Genomic DNA, 23,353 nt, shown 5'->3' on the forward strand with positions numbered 1-23,353 from the left:
TCCTCTTAGAACTACCCATCCCGGATCCGGGAGCATAGCGCAACGGTCAAAACATATTACTAGAAAACATTCATATTCATGAAATCACAAGTGAAATATGATGAAACACAGCTTAGCCTTTTGTTAATCACCCTGTCATCTCAGATTTTTTTAATTATGCTTTACAGCCAAAGCAAGACAAGCGTTTGTGTACGTTTATCGATAGCCTAGCATAGCATTATGTCCAGCTAGCAGCAGGAAGCTTGGTCACGAAAATCAGAAAAGCAATCAAATGAACCGTTTACCTTTGATGATCTTCGGATGTTTTCACTGACGAGACTCCGAGTTAGACAGTAAATGTTCCTTTTGTTCCATAAAGATTATTTTTATACCCAAAATTCCTCCGTTTGTTTGTCACCTTGAGTTGAGAAATCAACCGGAAATAGCGGTCACGACAACACCCCCCAAAAAATTCTAATTATATCCATAATATCAACAGAAACCTTCCGCCTGGCTACTTCAACCTCGGCCAACAGCTCCGCCTCCCCCGCACCTCCTCGCCCAAGCCTCTCCAGGTTCTCCTTTACCCAAATCCAGATAGCAGATGTTCTGAAAGAGCTGCAAAACCTGGACCCGTACAAATCAGCTGGGCTTGACAATCTGGACCCTCTATTTCTGAAACTATCTGCCACCATTGTCGCAACCCCTATTACCAGCCTGTTCAACCTCTCTTTCATCTCGTCTGAGATCCCCAAGGATTGGAAAGCTGCCGCAGTCATCCCCCTCTTCAAAGGGGGAGACACCCTGGACCCAAACTGTTACAGACCTATATCCATCCTGCCCTGCCTATCTAAGGTCTTCGAAAGCCAAGTCAACAAACAGGTTGACTTGGATGGGGGATGGGTAGTTCTAAGAGGATTTATTAAAGATCTCAAACGAGCTTCCCAGACGTGTTCTGGAGGCCCTGAAATGAGCTAATCTCCAAACGAGCTTCAATGCCATACAACACTCCTTCCGTGGCCTCCAACTGCTCTTAAACGCTAGTAAAACCAAATGCATGCTTTTCAACCGGTCGCTGCCTGCACCCGCATGCCCGACTAGCATCACCACCCTGGATGGTTCCGACCTAGAATATGTGGACGTCTATAAGTACCTAGGTGTCTGGCTAGACTGCAAACTCTCCTTCCAGACTCATATCAAACATCTCCAATCGAAAATCAAATCAAGAGTCGGCTTTCTATTCCGCAACAAAGCCTCCTTCACTCACGCCGCCAAGCTTACCCTAGTAAAACTGACTATCCTACCGATCCTCGACTTCGGCGATGTCATCTACAAAATGGCTTCCAACACTCTACTCAGCAAACTGGATGCAGTCTATCACAGTGCCATCCGTTTTGTCACTAAAGCACCTTATACCACCCACCACTGCGACTTGTATGCTCTAGTCGGCTGGCCCTCGCTACATATTCGTCGCCAGACCCACTGGCTCCAGGTCATCTACAAGTCCATGCTAGGTAAAGCTCCACCTTATCTCTGTTCACTGGTCACGATGGCAACACCCACCCCGTAGCACGCGCTCCAGCAGGTGTATCTCACTGATCATCCCTAAAGCCAACACCTCATTTGGCCGCCTTTCCTTCCAGTTCTCTGCTGCCTGTGACTGGAACGAATTGCAAAAATCGTTGAAGTTGGATATTTCCCTCACCAACTTTAAACATCTGCTCTCTGAGCAGCTAACCGATCGCTGCAGCTGTACATAGTCCATCGGTAAATAGCCCACCCAATCTACCTACCTCATCCCCATACTGTTTTTATTTATTTACTTTTCTGCTCTTCTGCACACCAATATCTCTACCTGCACATGACCATCTGATCATTTATCACTCCAGTGTTAATCTGCAAAATTGTAATTATTTGCCTACCTCCTCATGCCTTTTGCACACATTGTATATAGACCCCCCCTTTGTTTTCTACTGTGTTATTGACTTGTTAATTATTTACTCCATGTGTAACTCTTTGTTGTATGCTCACACTGCTATGCTTTATCTTGGCCAGGTCGCAGTTGCAAATGAGAACTTGTTCTCAACTAGCCTACCTGGTTAAATAAAGGTGTTCTCAACTAGCCTACCTGGTTAAATAAAGGTGTTCTCAACTAGCCCACCTGGTTAAATAAAGGTGTTCTCAACTAGCCTACCTGGTTAAATAAAGGTGTTCTCAACTAGTCTACCTGGTTAAATAAAGGTGTTCTCAACTAGCCCACCTGGTTAAATAAAGGTGAAATAAAAAATAAAATAAAAAGAAACATGGCAAACGTTTTTATAATCAATCCTCAAGGTGTTTTTCAAATATCTATTCTATTTTCAGTAGGAGCGAGAGGAAAAATGACTACCTCTGTCTTTTACGCAAAGAATCACTCTGAGAGCCCTCAGCTGGCCACTTACGCAATGTCGTCGTTTACGCTCATTCTTCAACAGAAAGGCGTCACAATGCTGTAGACACCTTAGGGAAGCCACAGAAAAAGGAATCTGGTTGATATCCCTTTCAGTGGCCAATAGGGGAGCATAGGAAGACAACGGTTTCAAAACATGAGTCACTTCCTGATTGGATTTTTCTTAGGCTTTCTCCTCGGTTGTCCGTCCAGGTAATCAGCCTTCCCAGACGTGTTCTGGAGGCCCTCCCTGACTGTGGGGATTTTATTCTGCCTTCCCAGACGTGTTCTGGAGGCCCTCCCTGACTGTGGAGATTTCATTCTGCCTTCCCAGACGTGTTCTGGAGGCCCTCCCTGACTGTGGGGATTTCATTCTGCCTTCCCATATATGTTCTGGAGGCCCTCCCTGACTGTGGGGATTTCATTCTGCCTTGCCAGATGTGTTCTGGAGGCCCTCCCTGACTGTGGGGATTTCATTCTGCCTTCCCAGACGTGTTCTGGAGGCCCTCCCTGACTGTGGGGACTTCATTCTGCCTTCCCAGATGTGTTCTGGAGGCCCTCCCTGACTGTGGTGATTTCATTCTGCCTTCCCAGACGTGTTCTGGAGGCCCTCCCTGACTGTGGGGACTTCATTCTGCCTTCCCAGATGTGTTCTGGAGGTCCTCCCTGACTGTGGGGATTTCATTCTGCCTTCCCAGACGTGTTCTGGAGGCCCTCCCTGACTGTGGGGATTTCATTCTGCATTCCCAGACGTGTTCTGGAGGCCCTCCCTGACTGTGGGGATTTCATTCTGCCTTCCCAGACGTGTTCTGGAGGCCCTCCCTGACTGTGGTGATTTCATTCTGCCTTCCCAGACGTGTTCTGGAGGCCCTCCCTGACTGTGGGGATTTCATTCTGCCTTCCCATATATGTTCTGGAGGCCCTCCCTGACTGTGGGGATTTCATTCTGCCTTGCCAGATGTGTTCTGGAGGCCCTCCCTGACTGTGGGGATTTCATTCTGCCTTCCCATATATGTTCTGGAGGCCCTCCCTGACTGTGGGGATTTCATTCTGCCTTCCCAGATGTGTTCTGGAGGCCCTCCCTGACTGTGGTGATTTCATTCTGCCTTCCCAGACGTGTTCTGGAGGCCCTCCCTGACTGTGGGGACTTCATTCTGCCTTCCCAGATGTGTTCTGGAGGTCCTCCCTGACTGTGGGGATTTCATTCTGCCTTCCCAGACGTGTTCTGGAGGCCCTCCCTGACTGTGGGGATTTCATTCTGCATTCCCAGACGTGTTCTGGAGGCCCTCCCTGACTGTGGGGATTTCATTCTGCCTTCCCAGACGTGTTCTGGAGGCCCTCCCTGACTGTGGTGATTTCATTCTGCCTTCCCAGACGTGTTCTGGAGGCCCTCCCTGACTGTGGGGATTTCATTCTACCTTCCCAGACATGTTCTGGAGGCCCTCCCTGACTGTGGGGATTTCATTCTGCCTTCCCAGACGTGTTCTGGAGGCCCTCCCTGACTGTGGGGATTTCATTCTGCCTTCCATACACATTCTGGAGGCCCTCCCTGACTGTGGGGATTTCATTCTGCCTTCCCAGACGTGTTCTGGAGGCCCTCCCTGACTGTGGGGACTTCATTCTGCCTTCCCAGATGTGTTCTGGAGGCCCTCCCTGACTGTGGGGGTTTCATTCTGCCTTCACAGACGTGTTCTGGAGGCCCTCCCTGACTGTGGGGATTTCATTCTGCCTTCCCAAAAGTGTTCTGGAGGTCCTCCCTGACTGTGGGGATTTCATTCTGCCTTCCCAGACATGTTCTGGAGGCCCTCCCTGACTGTGGGGATTTCATTCTGCCTTCCCAGGCGTGTTCTGGAGGTCCTCCCTGACTGTGGGGATTTCATTCTGCCTTCCCAGACGTGTTCTGGAGGTCCTCCCTGACTGTGGTGATTTCATTCTGCCTTCCCAGACGTGTTCTGGAGGCCCTCCCTGACTGTGGTGATTTCATTCTGCCTTCCCAGACGTGTTCTGGAGGCCCTCCCTGACTGTGGGGATTTTATTCTGCCTTCCCAGACGTGTTCTGGAGGCCCTCCCTGACTGTGGAGATTTCATTCTGCCTTCCCAGACGTGTTCTGGAGGCCCTCCCTGACTGTGGGGATTTCATTCTGCCTTCCCATATATGTTCTGGAGGCCCTCCCTGACTGTGGGGATTTCATTCTGCCTTGCCAGATGTGTTCTGGAGGCCCTCCCTGACTGTGGGGATTTCATTCTGCCTTCCCAGACGTGTTCTGGAGGCCCTCCCTGACTGTGGGGACTTCATTCTGCCTTCCCAGATGTGTTCTGGAGGCCCTCCCTGACTGTGGTGATTTCATTCTGCCTTCCCAGACGTGTTCTGGAGGCCCTCCCTGACTGTGGGGACTTCATTCTGCCTTCCCAGATGTGTTCTGGAGGTCCTCCCTGACTGTGGGGATTTCATTCTGCCTTCCCAGACGTGTTCTGGAGGCCCTCCCTGACTGTGGGGATTTCATTCTGCATTCCCAGACGTGTTCTGGAGGCCCTCCCTGACTGTGGGGATTTCATTCTGCCTTCCCAGACGTGTTCTGGAGGCCCTCCCTGACTGTGGTGATTTCATTCTGCCTTCCCAGACGTGTTCTGGAGGCCCTCCCTGACTGTGGGGATTTCATTCTGCCTTCCCAGACGTGTTCTGGAGGCCCTCCCTGACTGTGGGGATTTCATTCTGCCTTCCCAGACGTGTTCTGGAGGCCCTCCCTGACTGTGGTGATTTCATTCTGCCTTCCCAGGCGTGTTCTGGAGGTCCTCCCTGACTGTGGGGATTTCATTCCCGTATAGAGGAACAGTTTCTGGGCAGTGTTTCCTGTGTGGTCTTCAATCCCTCCACATCCTTCTGGTTTGTTTTAATGTCTTTGCCATCATTATTCAAGTCGTCTAGCCGTTTGTTGGTCGACTTCCTGCTGAAGTATTCATTTCCTAATAGAAACCTTTCCTTCTTCACCATGAGTTCACGTACCTACCCAACAGAGATGTCGTCCTTTTTTTCCGGAGGCATGATAGTACTAATAGTAGGACAAGCCCGCTATTCACTCTGGGAAATGAGAGATACCGGCAGTAGAAAACAGTAGAAATCGGTAGTTCTAAACCCCCGGGGACAAATAGAAGTGTGGCCCTAGCCACAAGGGCTAACCGCTTAGCGCGCTTAGTATCCAGAAGTAGTAGACCAGGTTGCCCAGCAGGCAGCTAGGCTTGCTGCTTTACCAATGTACCTTGTTTGAGCAAAGGATCCTGGGACATACATGAGTGGGCCCAGTGTTAATGGCTAACTGCATCGCAGGATCTAGATATGAATAGGAAAACTATTATAAATTGTATTAGTTTACTAGGTAGTTTGTTGTTAAAGTAAAACAAACAGAGTCTCTAGTCTTGAACTGTGCTTGTTGATGATCAGTTTTCTGGTGTCAACGTTGTGAGGGACTGACATGTTCTGTAGTGCGAGCGACTAAGGATCTGTCAGGGAAACAAGGTAAACATGATTCTGCATCACAGGCCACAGTGGTGAGAGGATGTGGTGATAGGATTCTGGGTCCTGGGGGAGACGGGGGTGTCAGAGTAACTGATCTAAACCAACCTTGGTGAGGCCCCATCAGACAAGGTCAGGGTACAGATTTATGCTGTGCGCTAAGCAGAATGAACAACACTGGAGCTATCTAGAGCTGGGGGGAAATGAGCCTTTTTCATCCTATTGATTTCCTAAAGCACCGAGAAAAGAGCTTTGTCAGCCGCTGGAATTTAGGTGCGATTGTGACGGATCTGTCCGGCACACTGGGCACCTGGCAGGGGTGGGTTGGGTTCGATGCTGGGATGAGAGAGGGAGGATGGAGGGAGGAAGAATAGAGGGGGAGGGAGGGAGGAGGGAGGGAGGAGGGAGGAAGAGGGAGCCTCCCTGGCCCTGTGTAGAGTGAGTAGGAGGAGAGGGGAGTGAGTAGGAGGAGAGGGGAGAGAGGAGGGAGGAAGAATAGAGGGAGGGAGGGAAGGAGGGAGACTCCCTGGCCCTGTGTAGAGTGAGTAGGAGGAGAGGGGAGAGAGGAAGGATAGAGGGAGCATTGGCCCTGGACCAGTGACCCTGGATCTCTGCAGAGTCAGTCATAGATAAGAATTGTCTTTGGGTTATTCAAACCTTGATACTGTACATCTCAGCACATCAATCTGTCAATAGCCTCCCCCCTCTGCCTCCCCGCTGTGCCTTCCCGCTGTGCCTCCCCCTGTTTCTCCCTTCTTCCTTCCTTCCTCCCCCATCATCTCTCTCTGTGTGTCAGGGAGACAGAAGGAGACTCATCTCTCTCTCTGTGTCAGGGAGACAGAAGGAGACTCATCTCTCTCTCTGTGTCAGGGAGACAGAAGGAGATGAGCCAGAGGAAGTGTGTCATCTTGTGTCATCTTGTTCAACTCTGATATCCTCCAATACAATCTCTCTGCTCTGTATCTCAGAAGCCCTGAACAGTGTTATCTTATACCCCAGAACCTCTCTCATCTCATATGTATCCCTACACCAAGACCAAGACCCCAGCACCCCTCTTCTCTCCTATGTATCCCTCCACCAAAGACGGGCTGTTCTCAGATGCCTCTGGGCACATACACACACACACACACACACACACACACACACACACACACACACACACACATACATAGGAAGCTCAGCTACAAAGACTAATCCAGAATGCTTTGTTTCCTAGGATGCAGTTCACCATGATGTTTGTTTTAAACCTCAAAGACTGGCAGATTAAAGCTGAATTTGTTCTCTTCTTCTCTCTGGCAGATTAAAGCTGTAGTTGTTTTCTTCTTCTCTCTGGCTGGTTAAAGCTGTAGTTGTTTTCTTCTTCTCTCTGGCAGATTAAAGCTGTAGTTGTTCTCTTCTTCTCTCTGGCTGATTAAAGCTGTAGTTGTTTTCTTCTTCTCTCTGGCTGGTTAAAGCTGTAGTTGTTCTCTTCTTCTCTCTGGCAGATTAAAGCTGTAGTTGTTTTCTTCTTCTCTCTGGCTGGTTAAAGCTGTAGTTGTTCTCTTCTTCTCTCTGGCTGATTAAAGCTGTAGTTGTTCTCTTCTTCTCTCTGGCTGATTAAAGCTGTAGTTGTTCTCTTCTTCTCTCTGGCTGTTTAAAGCTGTAGTTGTTCTCTTCTTCTCTCTGGCTGATTAAAGCTGTAGTTGTTCTCTTCTTCTCTCTGGCTGATTAAAGCTGTAGTTGTTTTCTTCTTCTCTCTGGCTGGTTAAAGCTGTAGTTGTTCTCTTCTTCTCTCTGGCTGATTAAAGCTGTAGTTGTTCTCTTCTTCTCTCTGGCTGATTAAAGCTGTAGTTGTTCTCTTCTTCTCTCTGGCTGGTTAAGCTGTAGGAGGTTGGTGGCACCTTAATTGGGGAGGACGGGCTCATGGTAAATGGCTGGAGCGTAATCAGTGGGACTGTATCCAATTCATCTAAACACATGATTTGCCTCCATTCCATTTGATCCGTCCCAACCATTATTATGTACCGTCTTCCCCTCAGCGGTCTCACATGCTCTACAATTAGCCTTGGTTTGCCTCGGTGTTCATGTTAATAATTATCGTGAGTAACTGGGAGACGACAAGGTGTTGTTAACGAGGAACTTGTAATCGCTTTCTTAGATGTTCAGTGTTGTTCTAGGTGGTATTTTCAATTAAGCAACTGAAACAACCGGTGTCTGATATGAATAATGGTAAATCATTAAGACCTTTAATGTGTTCATAACCTCCCTCATTTGTCCAGTGTGATTAGAAGATCATGATTAACAAACGATCAAACTAACGATACAAAGCAATTACCCCAACTGCTACCGGAGGCTAACGGAGGACACCCCCCTAGCACTAGCACTAGCACTAGCACTAGCACTAGCACTAGCACTAGCACTAGCACTAGCACTAGCACTAGCACTAGCACTAGCACTACACAGCTGATTTAAATAATTAAAGCTTGATGAGGAGTTGATTATTTTTAATTATTAATTGATTATTTTTAATCAACTGTGTTGGCAAAAAAATTCATTCCTGTACCCAGGAGGGGCCCAGGACCGAGTTTGGGAAACCTTGGATTAGATGCCAACACCATGTTCTTAGGTGACCACCAAATTAGGTCTATTTGGTGATATTTGACTTTGACCAATAAATATGCCCTCTCAACTTTAACAATCAGGATGAAGAAAGTAATTCAGCCTATTTAATGCATAAATGCAAAGATATACAGTAATACCAATGCACTACCGAATTCATTAACTTAATATGCAAGTCAGCGGTGTATCTGAATATCTTATTCATGTCAAGTAAAAAAAATAACAAGTTTCAGGTTTGATGTGATTTTTCAAATATGTGGCTATAGAGACAGTAGTGAGACGATTTGTCTGTGGTGATATGGGACTGGTCTGTGGTGATATGTGACTGGTCTGTGGTGATATGTGACTGGTCTGTGGTGATATGTGACTGGTCTGTGGTGATATGTGACTGGTCTGTGGTGATATCTTCATTGAGGTGGTGACTGGTCTGTGGTGATATCTTCATTGAGGTGTGACTGGTCTGTGGTGATATGTGACTGGTCTGTGGTGATATATGACTGGTCTGTGGTGATATGTGACTGCTCTGTGGTGATATGTGACTGGTCTGTGGTGATATGTGACTGGTCTGTGGTGATATGTGACTGGTCTGTGGTGATATGTGACTGGTGTGTGGTGATATGTGACTGGTCTGTGGTGATATGTGACTGGTCTGTGGTGATATGTGACTGGTCTGTGGTGATATGTGACTGGTCTGTGGTGATATGTGACTGCTCTGTGGTGATATGTTCATTGAGGTGGTGACTGGTCTCTTTTGAAGCTGATGTAGCACCATGCTGCTAACAGAAAGGTCATCTCAAACCTGTTGTCTCTCGCACATCATTTCAGACACATGGACGCACACACTCACACTCGCAACACACACACACAGACACAGACACACACACAGACACACACACACACACACACACACACACACACACACGGACACAGACACAGACACAGACACAGACACAGACACACAGACACACAGACACACAGACACAGACACAGACACAGACACAAACACACACACACACCTTTCTCAGGTAGGTCATTTGACACAGCAGCGCACATCCCGTGTTTCCCACTCAGCAGTAGTACCTGCTGTTAAAGCCTGCCAGCCAGCCACAGCAGAGCACAGGGAGGCCTCTTCATATAATACATTTTACATTCTTGATCCTACCTCCCCAAGGCACAGTCGTCCCTCTTTTCAGACACATCCCATCTAGCCATACCTGTATACATTTCATTCTAACCCTATCTACAGACACTCCCATCTAGCCCTACCTCAAAACATTTCATTCTAACCCTATCTACAGACACTCCCATCTAGCCATACCTGTATACATTTCATTCTAACCCTATCTACAGACACTCCCAACTAGCCATACCTGTATACATTTCATTCTAACCCTATCTACAGACACTCCCATCTAGCCATTACCACCAGACACTTCGATCTAGCCGTACCTACATATGGCTATGTTTCAAGCGGCACCCTATTCCCAACATAGTGCACTACTTTTGACCCCAAAATGGCACCCTATTCCCTACATAGTGCACTACTTTTGAGTAGAGACGAACTCCCCTCATCTGAAGGAATGTGAACATTATTGGATCCTATGAATGTGTGTCTGTGTCCCCCCCCCAGCTCTGTGTGTCTGATGGTCCTTCTTGTGTGTCCCACAGCACTGTGTGTGTGTGTTTACTATGTGTTCACTGTGTGTTCCCCAGCCTTGAGGGACAACCGGATCGAGCTGGTTCGGGCAACGTGGGCGGAGCTTACCATCAGCATCAGTGACATCAGCCTATCAGACGAGGGCCAGTACACATGCTCCCTGTTCACCATGCCTGTCAAGACCACCAAGGCCTTCCTCACTGTACTGGGTGAGTGTGTGTGCGTGTGTGCCTGTGCGTGTGTGTGCGAGAGAGTGAGTGAGTGAGTGAGTGAGTGAGTGAGTGAGTGAGTGAGTGAGTGAGTGAGTGAGTGAGTGACAGAGACAGAGACAGAGACAGAGACAGAGAGTGAGAGTGAGAGACAGAGAGAGACAGAGAGAGACAGAGACAGAGAGAGAGTGAGAGACAGAGAGAGACAGTGTAGGGATCAGGGTTCCGTTTGGATCTCTACACACCTTAGGACTGACAATTACACAGTGCTAATGTTCCTAACTCAGACAGCAGTCGTCGTTTAATTGGTTGGACTGTTTAACGATCCCCTAAAGGTTGATGGGGAAGCGTATTGATTTTTTTAGGCAAGAAGGCATCTCACTACACATGAAGAATGAATGTTGATTGAGGTTATTAGAAGGACAGTATTTGTAATGACATAATAGGCGTGTTCTGTTTTTAAACCTAACACGTTGTTATGTTAATACAGTTCTTGTTGACTGGGTGTTTTGTTGTTGTTGTTGATGATTTTCGGTGTTGTTGTTATGAATTGTTGTTGTCCTGCAGGAGTCCCAGAGCGACCAGAGATCACAGGGTTCACTAAGCCAGCCATGGAGGGAGATGAGATCACTCTGATCTGCACCACATCTGGCAGCAAGCCTGCGGCACACATCCGCTGGTTCAGAAACGACAAGGAAGTAACAGGTATGGGCAGAATGTAACAATAAGGAAGTAACAGGTTTTGGGCAGAATGTAACAACAAGGAAGTAACAGGTATGGGCAGAATGTAACAAGAAAGTAACAGGTACGGGCAGAATGTAACAAGGAAGTAACAGGTACGGGCAGAATGTAACAACAAGGAAGTAACAGGTATGGGCAGAATGTAACAACAAGGAAGTAACAGGTATGGGAAGAATGTAACAACAAGGAAGTAACAGGTTTTGGGCAGAATGTAACAACAAGGAAGTAACAGGTATGGGCAGAATGTAACAAGAAAGTAACAGGTACGGGCAGAATGTAACAAGGAAGTAACAGGTACGGGCAGAATGTAACAACAAGGAAGTAACAGATATGGGCAGAATGTAACAAGGAAGTAACAGGTTTTGGGCAGAATGTAACAACAAGGAAGTAACAGGTTTTGGGCAGAATGTAACAACAAGGAAGTAACAGGTATGGGCAGAATGTAACAATAAGGAAGTAACAGGTATGGGAAGAATGTAACAACACGGAAGTAACAGGTATGGGCAGAATGTAACAATAAGGAAGTAACAGGTATGGGCAGAATGTAACAACAAGGAAGTAACAGGTATGGGCAGAATGTAACAACAAGGAAGTAACAGGTATGGGCAGAATGTAACAACAAGGAAGTAACAGGTTTTGGGCAGAATGTAACAATAAGGAAGTAACAGGTTTTGGGCAGAATGTAACAACGAGGAAGTAACAGGTATGGGCAGAATGTAACAACAAGGAAGTAACAGGTATGGGCAGAATGTAACAACAAGGAAGTAACAGGTATGGGCAGAATTTAACAAGGAAGTAACAGGTTTTGGGCAGCATGTAACAACAAGGAAGTAACAGGTTTTGGGCAGAATGTAACAACAAGGAAGTAACAGGTTTTGGGCAGAATGTAACAACAAGGAAGTAACAGGTATGGGCAGAATGTAACAATAAGGAAGTAACAGGTATGGGAAGAATGTAACAACACGGAAGTAACAGGTATGGGCAGAATGTAACAATAAGGAAGTAACAGGTATGGGCAGAATGTAACAAGGAAGTAACAGGTATGGGCAGAATGTAACAACAAGGAAGTAACAGGTATGGGCAGAATGTAACAACAAGGAAGTAACAGGTTTTGGGCAGAATGTAACAAGGAAGTAACAGGTTTTGGGCAGAATGTAACAACAAGGAAGTAACAGGTTTTGGGCAGAATGTAACAACAAGGAAGTAACAGGTTTTGGGCAGAATGTAACAACAAGGAAGTAACAGGTATGGGCAGAATGTAACAAGGAAGTAACAGGTATGGGCAGCATGTAACAACAAGGAAGTAACAGGTTTTGGGCAGAATGTAACAACAAGGAAGTAACAGGTTTTGGGCAGAATGTAACAACAAGGAAGTAACAGGTATGGGCAGAATGTAACAATAAGGAAGTAACAGGTTTTGGGCAGAATGTAACAACACGGAAGTAACAGGGTACGGGGAAAAAATAACAACAAGGAATGTAGAAAAGTGGCACCCTGTGTTGGTCTCTGATACAGGTGATGGTTTAGATTATAGGGTTAACTGTCCCAGCGTCCCTGTAAGAGGACGGAAATTACCAGTAGGAGACAGATGTACAGAACACATGTTTATTGCCACACTCAAGACAGGCACACACAAGCAGGAAGTAGACTGGGTGAATGTGATAGTGGTTTCCTGTAGTAAAAACAGAGAAATACAAAAACATGTATTACACGGCATTAATAATTAATATAAACATTAGCAATGTATACAATAGTGGCAGGAAATTGCACATACCAGCTAACACTAGTAAGCTAAGATAGCACACAATGGTAGTAGCTAAAGGAATAGCTATGCTAGTAGGCTGGAATGCTACATAGTATTAATGGTGAGCTAGCATAGCATATTTAGGTATACACAGGATACAGTTAGCAGCTCACGTGGTACACAACAAATACAATAGAAGCTGACATGCTAGCCTAAGAGGCTACAGGCTGTGGGTAATAGTATATACCGTACAATAGAGGCTAGTACGCTAGGCTAGTAGGCCAGGGCTAGTAGGCTCCAGGCGATAGGTCAGTATGGAGAGCTATTTAAACCCTACGTGCAGTACAGTTAACAGCTACTGGGCTAATGGTTACCGGTATCATGCTAGGATGCTAAGATGTAAACATGCGGCCATTTTGGATGTGGCTAGGAATTGACCCAGATGTCATCGACCGGCCATTTTAGGTGTGTGTATAAACAATGCCAGGCTGGCAACCATCTTGGTCCATTGTAGGTAATGGGTAGAGATTAGCTAGATTAGCCTGAGTTGCTAAGAGTACACATAACTCTGCCAAGAGGGCAAATAACCACATAATGTTGCAAGACTCGTACACAGGCGTGAAGTAACAACATACTAGAATGGAAAAAGACATGTAGACATTGTTTAAGCCTATTTTACTAGGCAAGTCAGTTAAGAACAAATTCTTATTTACAATGACAGCCTAGGAACAGTGGGTTAACTGCCTGTTCAGGGGCAGAACAACAGATTTGTACCTTGTCAGCTCGGGGGTTTGAACTTGCAACCTTCCGGTTACTAGTCCAACGCTCTAACCACTAGGCTACCCTGCTGTCCCACAAAATATATACATGAACCCCAACAAAGTCCACTCACATCGCCATTCACACACTAACACACGGTTAGGAAGTCCAGGCTGGAGGCTGTACCACCTGTTGAGGTGGTGTAGAGTTCTTGTCCTTGTAGGAAGGGTCTAGTGGTGAGTTGTGTTGAGGTGGTGCCGAGTTCTTGTCCTTGTAGGAAGGGTCTCGTGGTGAGTTGTGTTGAGGTGGTGCCGAGTTCTTGTCCTTGTAGGAAGGGTCTCGTGGTGAGTTGTGTTGAGGTGGTTCCGAGTTCTTGTCCTTGTAGGAAGGGTCTAGTGGTGAGTTGTGTTGAGGTGGTGCCGAGTTCTTGTCCTTGTACGAAGGGTCTAGTGGTGAGTTGTGTTGAGGTGGTGCCGAGTTCTTGTCCTTGTAGGAAGGGTCTAGTGGTGAGTTGTGTTGAGATGGTGCAGAGTTCTGATCTGTTGTCTCTCTGCACCCCTGTGTCCAACTCAAGAACGGACAGGAATAGGGTTCTGTTGCCCAACCTGATAGGGCCTGTGAATGACTGACCAGGTAAGCTGACTGCGTTCTCTGGCAACCTGGTCCCAAACACAGAGGTATGAAGTGGCTTTTGCCACTGGAGAAATGTGCCACATACAGTATGTGCCTCGTTTCAGGAACTAGGATGTCGCACGTCACTACTTCACAGGAGAGTTATTAGAACGTAAACATGCATTTAAAAAAAAATTCGAAATGCGTTTTTTTTTCCTGGCAGAAATGCCTTCTGGAACGTGAACTTTCATGTGTCTTAATAACAAACCTACCATCTGTAAATACTTATACAAATGTTAAATTACGAGCCTAGTTTGATTTAGCCACTATAAAAGGTGTAACGGCTGGTTTCTTCCTTTTCCTCTGAAGAGGTGTAAGCAAGGATCGGACCAAGATGTGGCGTGGTAAGTGTCCATGGTTGTTTATTTAAAAACATCAACTGAACACTATGAAATAGAAAAAAAACAATAAACGTGAACAAACCGAAACAGTACCGTGTGGCGACAAACACAGACACGGAAACAAACACCCACAAACAAACAGTGAAACCAAGGCTACCTAAGTATGATTCTCAATCAGAGACAACTAATGACACCTACCTCTGATTGAGAACCATTCTAGGCCGAAACATAGAAATTCCAAAATCATAGAAAAACAAACATGGACTGCCCACCCCAACTCACGCCCTGACCATACTAAATAACGACAACACAAAGGAAATAAAGGTCAGAACGTGACAAAAGGGAGGAACCTTCCCACTAGTCGTAAGATGAACGGGTTGGACATGCCAAGAGATGAGTTCTGATTGGTCTGCCATGTAACATGCTTCTGTCTATAACATGAGCTGCTCAGTATGTGTAGGTAATGCCCTTCGAGTTTTGGTGCATGACAGCACGTTTGGAGTCTGTGTGGTGGAAGGAAAATGGTGTCCCTTGAGAGGGCAAGAACAAGATGTATGTCAGGAGAAGTGCAATGTTATAAGTATATAATAAGTATTATAAGTATATAATAAGGAAAGGAATAGAAAAAGATAGGCAGAGGAAGTCAAAGACAGAGAGGGAGGGCGGGCTTGAATCAGTTCAAAATTGTGGGAAAAGGGGAGATGGTTTGTTAAAGAAGAACGGTAGAAAGTGTGAGCTGTACGCCGGATCGAAGACAGGAAGAGAAATGGAAGTGAGTGAGGGTGAAGTATCGGACACGGTAGGTGTGGTGAAGTTCTCTGAGCCCAAGGCTTGCACGAGGGTCAGGATGAAGATGACTCTGTGACGGTAGCAGTGACATGCTTGGAAAACGTGTACCCTTGCCTTTTGGCTGATCCATTTGTGGTTTCAGTGTGGGTGAAAACAAAAGTGCTGTGGAATCGGGGAAGGTAAGCAGAAGTGGCCTGGTGATAATTGCTGGTGTTTCTGCAGGTCAGAGGAAGCATGCGCTCCGTGTTAAACTAATGTGGAAAAGAGATGTGAATTGTTTTGCTCTCAAGAAAAGGCCGCCATTGAAAGGAGTGATTACTGGGGTAACTGTAACTGAAGGGGAATATTTCCAGCGTTTGTGACTCTCGTCGTTTGGTGCGACGCAGACAGGGGGGGCGTGAGTGGTAAACAGAAAAGTCGTCTGTTCTTTTGAGTTTTGGTGGTTAGTCTTTGCCCGACAAAATGACGTTAGGATATAGAAGTTAACATGTGTGAGCTTTTGTACCCAATACATTACGTTGTTACAGGTGTCAAACTTATGGGCATGTGGCAGCAGTGTGTAGGTGGGAGGTTCCTAGGTGTTCCTATGTGGCAGCAGTGTGTAGGTGGGAGGTTCCTATGTGGCAGCAGTGTGTAGGTGGGAGGTTCCTAGGTGTTCCTATGTGGCAGCAGTGTGTAGGTGGGAGGTTCCTAGGTGTTCCTATATGGCAGCAGTGTGTAGGTGGGAGGTTCCTATGTGGCAGCAGTGTGTAGGTGGGAGGTTCCTAGCTGTTCCTATGTGGCAGCAGTGTGTAGGTGGGAGGTTCCTATGTGGCAGCAGTGTGTAGGTGGGAGGTTCCTAGCTGTTCCTATGTGGCAGCAGTGTGTAGGTGGGAGGTTCCTAGGTGTTCCTATATGGCAGCAGTGTGTAGGTGGGAGGTTCCTATGTGGCAGCAGTGTGTAGGTGGGAGGTTCCTAGGTGTTCCTATGTGGCAGCAGTGTGTAGGTGGGAGGTTCCTATGTGGCAGCAGTGTGTAGGTGGGAGGTTCCTAGGTGTTCCTATGTGGCAGCAGTGTGTAGGTGGGAGGTTCCTAGGTGTTCCTATATGGCAGCAGTGTGTAGGTGGGAGGTTCCTATGTGGCAGCAGTGTGTAGGTGGGAGGTTCCTAGCTGTTCCTATGTGGCAGCAGTGTGTAGGTGGGAGGTTCCTATGTGGCAGCAGTGTGTAGGTGGGAGGTTCCTAGCTGTTCCTATGTGGCAGCAGTGTGTAGGTGGGAGGTTTCTAGCTGTTCCTATGTGGCAGCAGTGTGTAGGTGGGTTCCTATGTGGCAGCAGTGTGTAGATGGGAGGTTCCTAGGTGTTCCTATGTGGCAGCAGTGTGTAGGTGGGAGGTTCCTAGCTGTTCCTATGTGGCAGCAGTGTGTAGGTGGGAGGTTCCTAGGTGTTCCTATGTGGCAGCAGTGTGTAGGTGGGAGGTTCCTATGTGGCAGCAGTGTGTAGGAGGGAGGTTCCTAGGTGTTCCTATGTGGCAGCAGTGTGTAGGTGGGAGGTTCCTAGCTGTTCCTATGTGGCAGCAGTGTGTAGGTGGGAGGTTCCTAGGTGTTCCTATGTGGCAGCAGTGTGTAGGTGGGAGGTTCCTAGGTGTTCCTATGTGGCAGCAGTGTGTAGGTGGGAGGTTCCTAGGTGTTCCTATGTGGCAGAAGTGTGTAGATGGGAGGTTCCTAGGTGTTCCTATGTGACAGCAGTGTGTAGGTGGGAGGTTCCTAGCTGTTCCTATGTGGCAGCAGTATGTAGGTGGGAGGTTCCTAGCTGTTCCTATGTGGCAGCAGTGTGTAGGTGGGAGGTTCCTAGGTGTTCCTATGTGGCAGCAGTGTGTAGGTCGGAGGTTCCTAGGTGTTCCTATGTGGCAGAAGTGTGTAGATGGGAGGTTCCTAGGTGTTCCTATGTGGCAGCAGTGTGTAGGTGGGAGGTTCTTAGCTGTTCCTATGTGGCAGCAGTGTGTAGGTGGGAGGTTCCTATGTGGCAGCAGTGTATAGGTGGGAGGTTCCTAGGTGTGAGAAGTGTGCAGAAGGGCATGAGACAAAGGAATGTGTAGCATTGGGGAAAGAAGTGGTATGTGTTAATTGTAGGGGGGTGCCCATGGGGCTGTGGATCAGAAATGTCCCGTGTGAGAGAGTGGCAGGCTGAGGTTTCCAGGGTTAGAGTGGAGCAGAAGTTGTCGTATGCTGAGGTAGTGAAGAAAGTAGAGGAAGATGGGTCAAGGGGGAAGGATCCTGAGAGGAGTAGATCTGTACCAGTACAGAGGGAGAGGCCAACAAGTCATATATATATACCTCAGTGAGATTGGATTTTTTGCATTTATAGCAATGGTTATCAACTGTACTGCAGGGATGGAACGGAAGTCCCAGACAATTGAGGTTGTGGTGGCAGCCGCAGAGAGGTATTTGGGTGTACGAGACTTGACTTCAGAAGAGTAACAGGGTGTGTTGAGTGGTGGTGTCTCGTCCTTTCAGGCTGTTGGCAAGAGGTAGGACTAAATAGATTTAAATAGTGGAGTAGGGTGGTGGGTTTTTAGTGAGTGTAGGGTGATGTGTATTTGTTGATTTTAAAAAAATGCTATATATTCTGTATTATTATTTTCAAGCAACATATAAGGGGGTTATACTCCAGTCCAGGAGGTGGCGGAAATGCAACATGTATTGTATGCCAACCCCTGTTAAACCTCATTGAAGAAGAAGTGTAAGTAATGCTTTCTACCTTGGGTTTTTTGAAAGATATCATGAAGAACTGCAAAAAGTGTTGCTGCTGTACTGCTCTCCACATTCTGGAGGACAATCGTGCCGTGCTGACTCTCTCCGACTCTGAAAATGAATCAGACGAAGAGGAAATCCCTGATGTACGGACAGTGTGGAGTCTTCTAAAACAGCAATCAACAGTGTTGTTGTCAGACTCCCGGGTGGCGCAGTGGATAAGGGTGCTGTACTGCAGCGCCAGCTGTGCCATCAAAGTCCCTGGGTTCGCGCCCAGGCTCTGTCGTAACCGCCCGGGAGGTCCGTGGGGCGACGCACAATTGGCCTAGTGTCGTCCGGGTTAGGGAGGGATTGGTCGGTAGGCATGTCCTTGTCTCATCGTGCACCAGCGGTGCGCCATATGATTATGTAACGGATGTGAAACGGCTAGCTTAGTTAGCAGTGGTGTGTGCTAAATAGCCTTTCAATTGGTGATGTCACTTGCTCTTAGACCTTGAGGTAGTGGTTCCCCTTGCTCTGCAAGGGCTGTGGCTTTTGTGGAGCGATGGGTAACGATGCTTCGTGGGTGACTGTTGTTGATGTGTGCAGAGGGTCCCTGGTTCGCGCCCGGGTATGGGCGAGGTGACAGTCTAAAGTTATACTGTTACATTGGTGCCGTGACCCAGATCACTGGTTGCTGCGGAAAAGGAGGAAGGTCAAAAGGGGGGTGAGTGTAACGGATGTGAAACGGCTAGCTTAGTTAGCGGTGAAATACTCCAGATATAACAGACTGACCCTAGTCCCCCGACACATAAACTACTGCAGCATAAATACTGGAGGCTGAGACAGGAGGGGTCAGGAGACACTGTGGCCCCATCCGATGATAACCCAACTTTGCCAAAACACAGCCCCCACACCACTAGAGGGATATCTTCAACCACCAACTTGAGGCATCGTTCGCACTTAAGAGGAAACAAAGAAGAGCTCTCCATTACATGTACCAAAACATTCAAGGGCCATTTTCTCAAAAGTTGTCATCTTTGATTTTATTTTGAATTTGACCCCTTTTTCATGGTATCCAATTGTTTTAGTAGCTACTATCTTGTCTCATCGCTACAACTCCCGTACGGGCTCGGGAGAGACAAAGGTTGAAGGTAATGCGTCCTCCGATACACAACCCAACCAAGCCAAGCCGCACTGCTTCTTAACACAGCGCGCATCCAACCTGGAAGCCAGCTGCACCAATGTGTCGGAGGAAACACCATGCACCTGGCAACCTTGGTTAGTGCGCACTGCTGGTGCGCGATGAGACAAGGACATGCTGGTTACGACAGAGCCTGGGCGTAAATCCAGAGTCTCTGATGGCACCCAGAGTCTCTTAGCCACTGTGCCCCAAAGTTGTCAACTTTCAAAGCAGAATGACTTTGTTCCTCAACTGCATCATTTTCTATCTCTGAGTATCTACTTTTTATCCAATGTAAAAAATAAAATAAAAAATTCTTTTTTTATAACACATAGGACCGAATCGAGCCGGTCACTCATGAATAAAGTCAGGCTGAGGTGGGGGATGGTAACCTCTGCTGCAGATGAAAAGTCACACAGCATTTGTCTCAGAGAGAGGGTTCAGTGAGAGTTTTGGGCAGTTTGTTACAAGGAAGTACAAGGTAAGGGTAGAATGTAAAGAAGTGAACGATCCTCACCTGACTAAGATCTGAAGTTTAGACTTTAATGGACTTTAGCTGAAAGGAAAAACACAGCCTTGTGAAAGTGAATTTTTCAGAGTCAGTAGAAAGGCCTCTTTTAGTATCCTACGTTTTCATGACTGTGACCTTAATTGCCTACCGTCTGTAAGCTGTTAGTGTCTTAACGACCGTTCCACAGGTGCATGTTCATTAATTGTTTATGGGTCATTGAGCAAGCATGGGAAACAGTGTTTAAACCCTTTACAATGAAGATAGTCTGAAGTTATTTTTACGAATTATCTTTGAAAGACAAGGTCCTGAAAAAGGGACATAACTTTTTTTAATGAGTTTACAATGTTATAAAAAGAGACATTTTTCTTAATTTCATTTGAATAGAATCTTTCGATGATTTTAGTCTTAATGTCTCTTTTAATGTCACATTCTGGCTCTGAGGAGTCAATGTGACACTTGGTCTTTGTTAAAGATTTGTAGCAGGAGCAGTAGTTCCTGCTGGTTGTGTCTGGGTCTGAGTGTGCTTCCGAAATGGCACCCTATTCCATATTAAGTTCTATTGGCCCTGGTCAAAAGTAGTGCACTAAATAGTGAATAGGGTGCCATTTGGGACTGAGACTAGGTCTTTATTGAAAATTTGTAGCAGGGAGCAGCCGTTCCTGGTGGGTTGTGTCTATGTCTCCGTCTGCGTCTCTGTCTGTGTCTGCCCAGTGTGTCTGGGTGATTAATGGAGGAGGCTGTGGTATGAGACTTTCTGATTTAGATGACGTGCACGTACGGAACAAGTAGCTCACAGCGCACGTAGGCCACATGAAATGCCAGCAGTTAGCTGGCACATCACAACCAGTCTGTCTCAAAATTAAAATCATCTATCTTTTCTCACTATCCCTTGCTCTGTGTCTCTCTCTCTCTCTCTCTCTCTCTCTCTCTCTCTCTGTCTCTCTCTCTCTCTGTCTCTGTCTCTCTCTCTCTGTCTCTGTCTCTGTCTCTCTCTCTCTCTCTCTGTCTCTCTCTCTCTCTCTCTCTCTGTCTCTCTCTCTCTCTGTCTCTCTCTCTCTCTCTCTCTCTCTCTCTCTCACCCTTTCTCCTCTCTTTCTCTCTCTTTCTCCCCTCTTTCTCTGTCTTTCTCCCCTCTTTCTCTGTCTTTCTCCTCCCTTTCTCTCTCTTTCTCCTCCCTTTCTTTCTCTCTCTTTCTCCCCCCTTTCTCTCTTTCTCCTCCCTGTCTCTCTCTTTCTCCTCCCTTTCTCCTCCCTTTCTCCTCCCCTTCTCTCTTTTTCTCCCCCTTCCTCCTCCCTTTCTCCTCCCTTTCTCTCTCTTTCTCCTCCCTTTCTCCCCCTTCTCTGTCTCTTTCCTCTGCCTTTAGATTGTGGGCAAAAGGTAGATTGAGTCCAACAACCCACGTACTAATAAGACTCAGTACTAATGCTAACGAAAACTGCATTCTGAATAAGGGCCTTTCTATAAACTAGTGTACCAGTCAGCATTTAATGTAGGGGACATCTGTTTGGAGCAAAGTAATGATTCATAATTTGCCTTTTTTTGTCATGTGAATAGATAAAGATATAAAGGGAGAACATAGATATAGATTCATATGAAGGTAGAACAAAGATATACATTCAATATAATTCATATGAAGGTAGAACATAGATATAGATTCATATGAAGGTAGAACATAGATATAGATTCATATGAAGGAAGAACATAGATATAGATTCATATGAAGGTAGAACATAGATATAGATTCATATGAAGGTAGAACATAGATATAGATTCATATGAAGGTAGAACATAGATATAGATTCATATGAAGGGAGAACATAGATATAGATTCATATGAAGGGAGAACATAGATATAGATTCATATGAAGATAGAACATAGATTTACATTCAATATAATTCATATGAAGGTAGAACATAGATATAGATTCATATGAAGATAGAAAATAGATCTAGATTCATATGAAGGTAGAACATAGATATAGATTCATATGAAGGGAGAACATAGATATAGATTCATATGAAGGTAGAACATAGATATAGATTCATATGAAGGGAGAACATAGATATAGATTCATATGAAGATAGAACATAGATTTACATTCAATATAATTCATATGAAGGTAGAACATAGATATAGATTCATATGAAGATAGAAAATAGATCTAGATTCATATGAAGGTAGAACATAGATATAGATTCATATGAAGGGAGAACATAGATATAGATTCATATGAAGGTAGAACATAGATATAGATTTATATGAAGGTAGAACATAGATATAGATTCATATGAAGGTAGAACATAGATATAGATTCATATGAAGGTAGAACATAGATATAGATTCATATGAAGGTAGAACATAGATATTCAAACCCATGTTTAAACCTTTTCTCATGCATGGAGTCGTGTGACAAACACTTTCACTTTCTTTCCGTAAATTTATGATAATGCTGTTTGTTGTTATATCATATATAAATATTGGGGTGGCAGGGTAGCCTAGTGGTTAGAGTGTAGAGGTGGCAGGGTAGCCTAGTGGTTAGAGTGTAGAGGTGGCAGGGTAGCCTAGTGGTTAGAGTGTAGAGGTGGCAGGGTAGCCTAGTGGTTAGAGTGTAGAGGTGGCAGGGTAGCCTAGTGGTCAGAGCGTTGGACTAGTAACCGAAAGGTTGTAAGTTCAAATCCCTGAGCCTACAAGGTACAAATCTGTCGTTCTGCCCCTGAACAAGCAGTTAACCCACTGTTCGTAGGCCGTCATTGAAAAGAATAATTTGTTCTTAACTGACTTGCCTAGTTAAATAATAATAAATATACTAAGCATTTAACAATTGAATTACGCCTTGGCCTTGATCTTGGTTCTGGACAGTAGGGGCTAGGGGTTGGTTCTGGACAGTAGGGACTAGGGGTTGGTTCTGAATAGTAGGGCCTAGGGGTTGGTTCTGGACAGTAGGGGCTAGGGCTTGGTTCTGGACAGTAGGGGCTAGGGGTTGGTTCTGGACAGTAGGGGCTAGGGGTTGGTTCTGGACAGTAGGGACTAGGGGTTGGTTCTGGACAGTAGGGGCTAGGGGTTGGTTCTGGACAGTAGGGGCTAGGGGTTGGATCTGGACAGTAGGGGCTAAGGGTTGGATCTGGACAGTAGGGGCTAGGGGTTGGTTCTGGACAGTAGGGGCTATGGGTTGGTTTTGGACAGTAGGGGCTAGAGGTTGATTCTGGACAGTAGGGGCTAGGGGTTGGTTCTGGACAGTAGGGGCTAGGGGTTGGTTCTGGACAGTAGGGGCTAGCGGTTGGTTCTGGACAGTAGGGGCTAGGGGTTGGTTCTGGACAGTAAGGGCCTAGGGGTTGGTTCTGGACAGTAAGGGCTGGGGGTTGGTTCTAGACAGTAGGGGCTAGGGGTTGGTTCTGGACAGTAGGGGCTAGGGCTTGGTTCTGGACAGTAGGGGCTAGGGGTTGGTTCTGGACAGTAGGGGCTAGGGGTTGGTTCTGGACAGTAGGGGCTAGGGGTTGGTTCTGGACAGTAGGGGCTAGGGCTT

The 23,353-nt window shown here is 46.4% G+C and overlaps 1 protein-coding gene across 3 annotated transcripts in view; it reads left to right on the forward strand.

Moving 5' to 3' along the window:
• The window catches only part of cadm2b (cell adhesion molecule 2b), a 459,638-nt gene that overhangs the window by 369,673 nt on the left and 66,612 nt on the right, over positions 1-23,353 (forward strand). For all 3 annotated transcript variants that reach the window (XM_031791269.1, XM_031791270.1, XM_031791271.1), the window contains 2 exons: positions 10,230-10,382; positions 10,950-11,087. In XM_031791269.1, coding sequence (XP_031647129.1) covers positions 10,230-10,382; positions 10,950-11,087 — 291 coding nt within the window. The remainder of the gene's footprint in view (positions 1-10,229; positions 10,383-10,949; positions 11,088-23,353) is intronic.

This window comes from Oncorhynchus kisutch, linkage group LG15 (assembly GCF_002021735.2).
Source record: "Oncorhynchus kisutch isolate 150728-3 linkage group LG15, Okis_V2, whole genome shotgun sequence".
NCBI classification, from domain to species: Eukaryota; Metazoa; Chordata; class Actinopteri; order Salmoniformes; family Salmonidae; genus Oncorhynchus; species Oncorhynchus kisutch.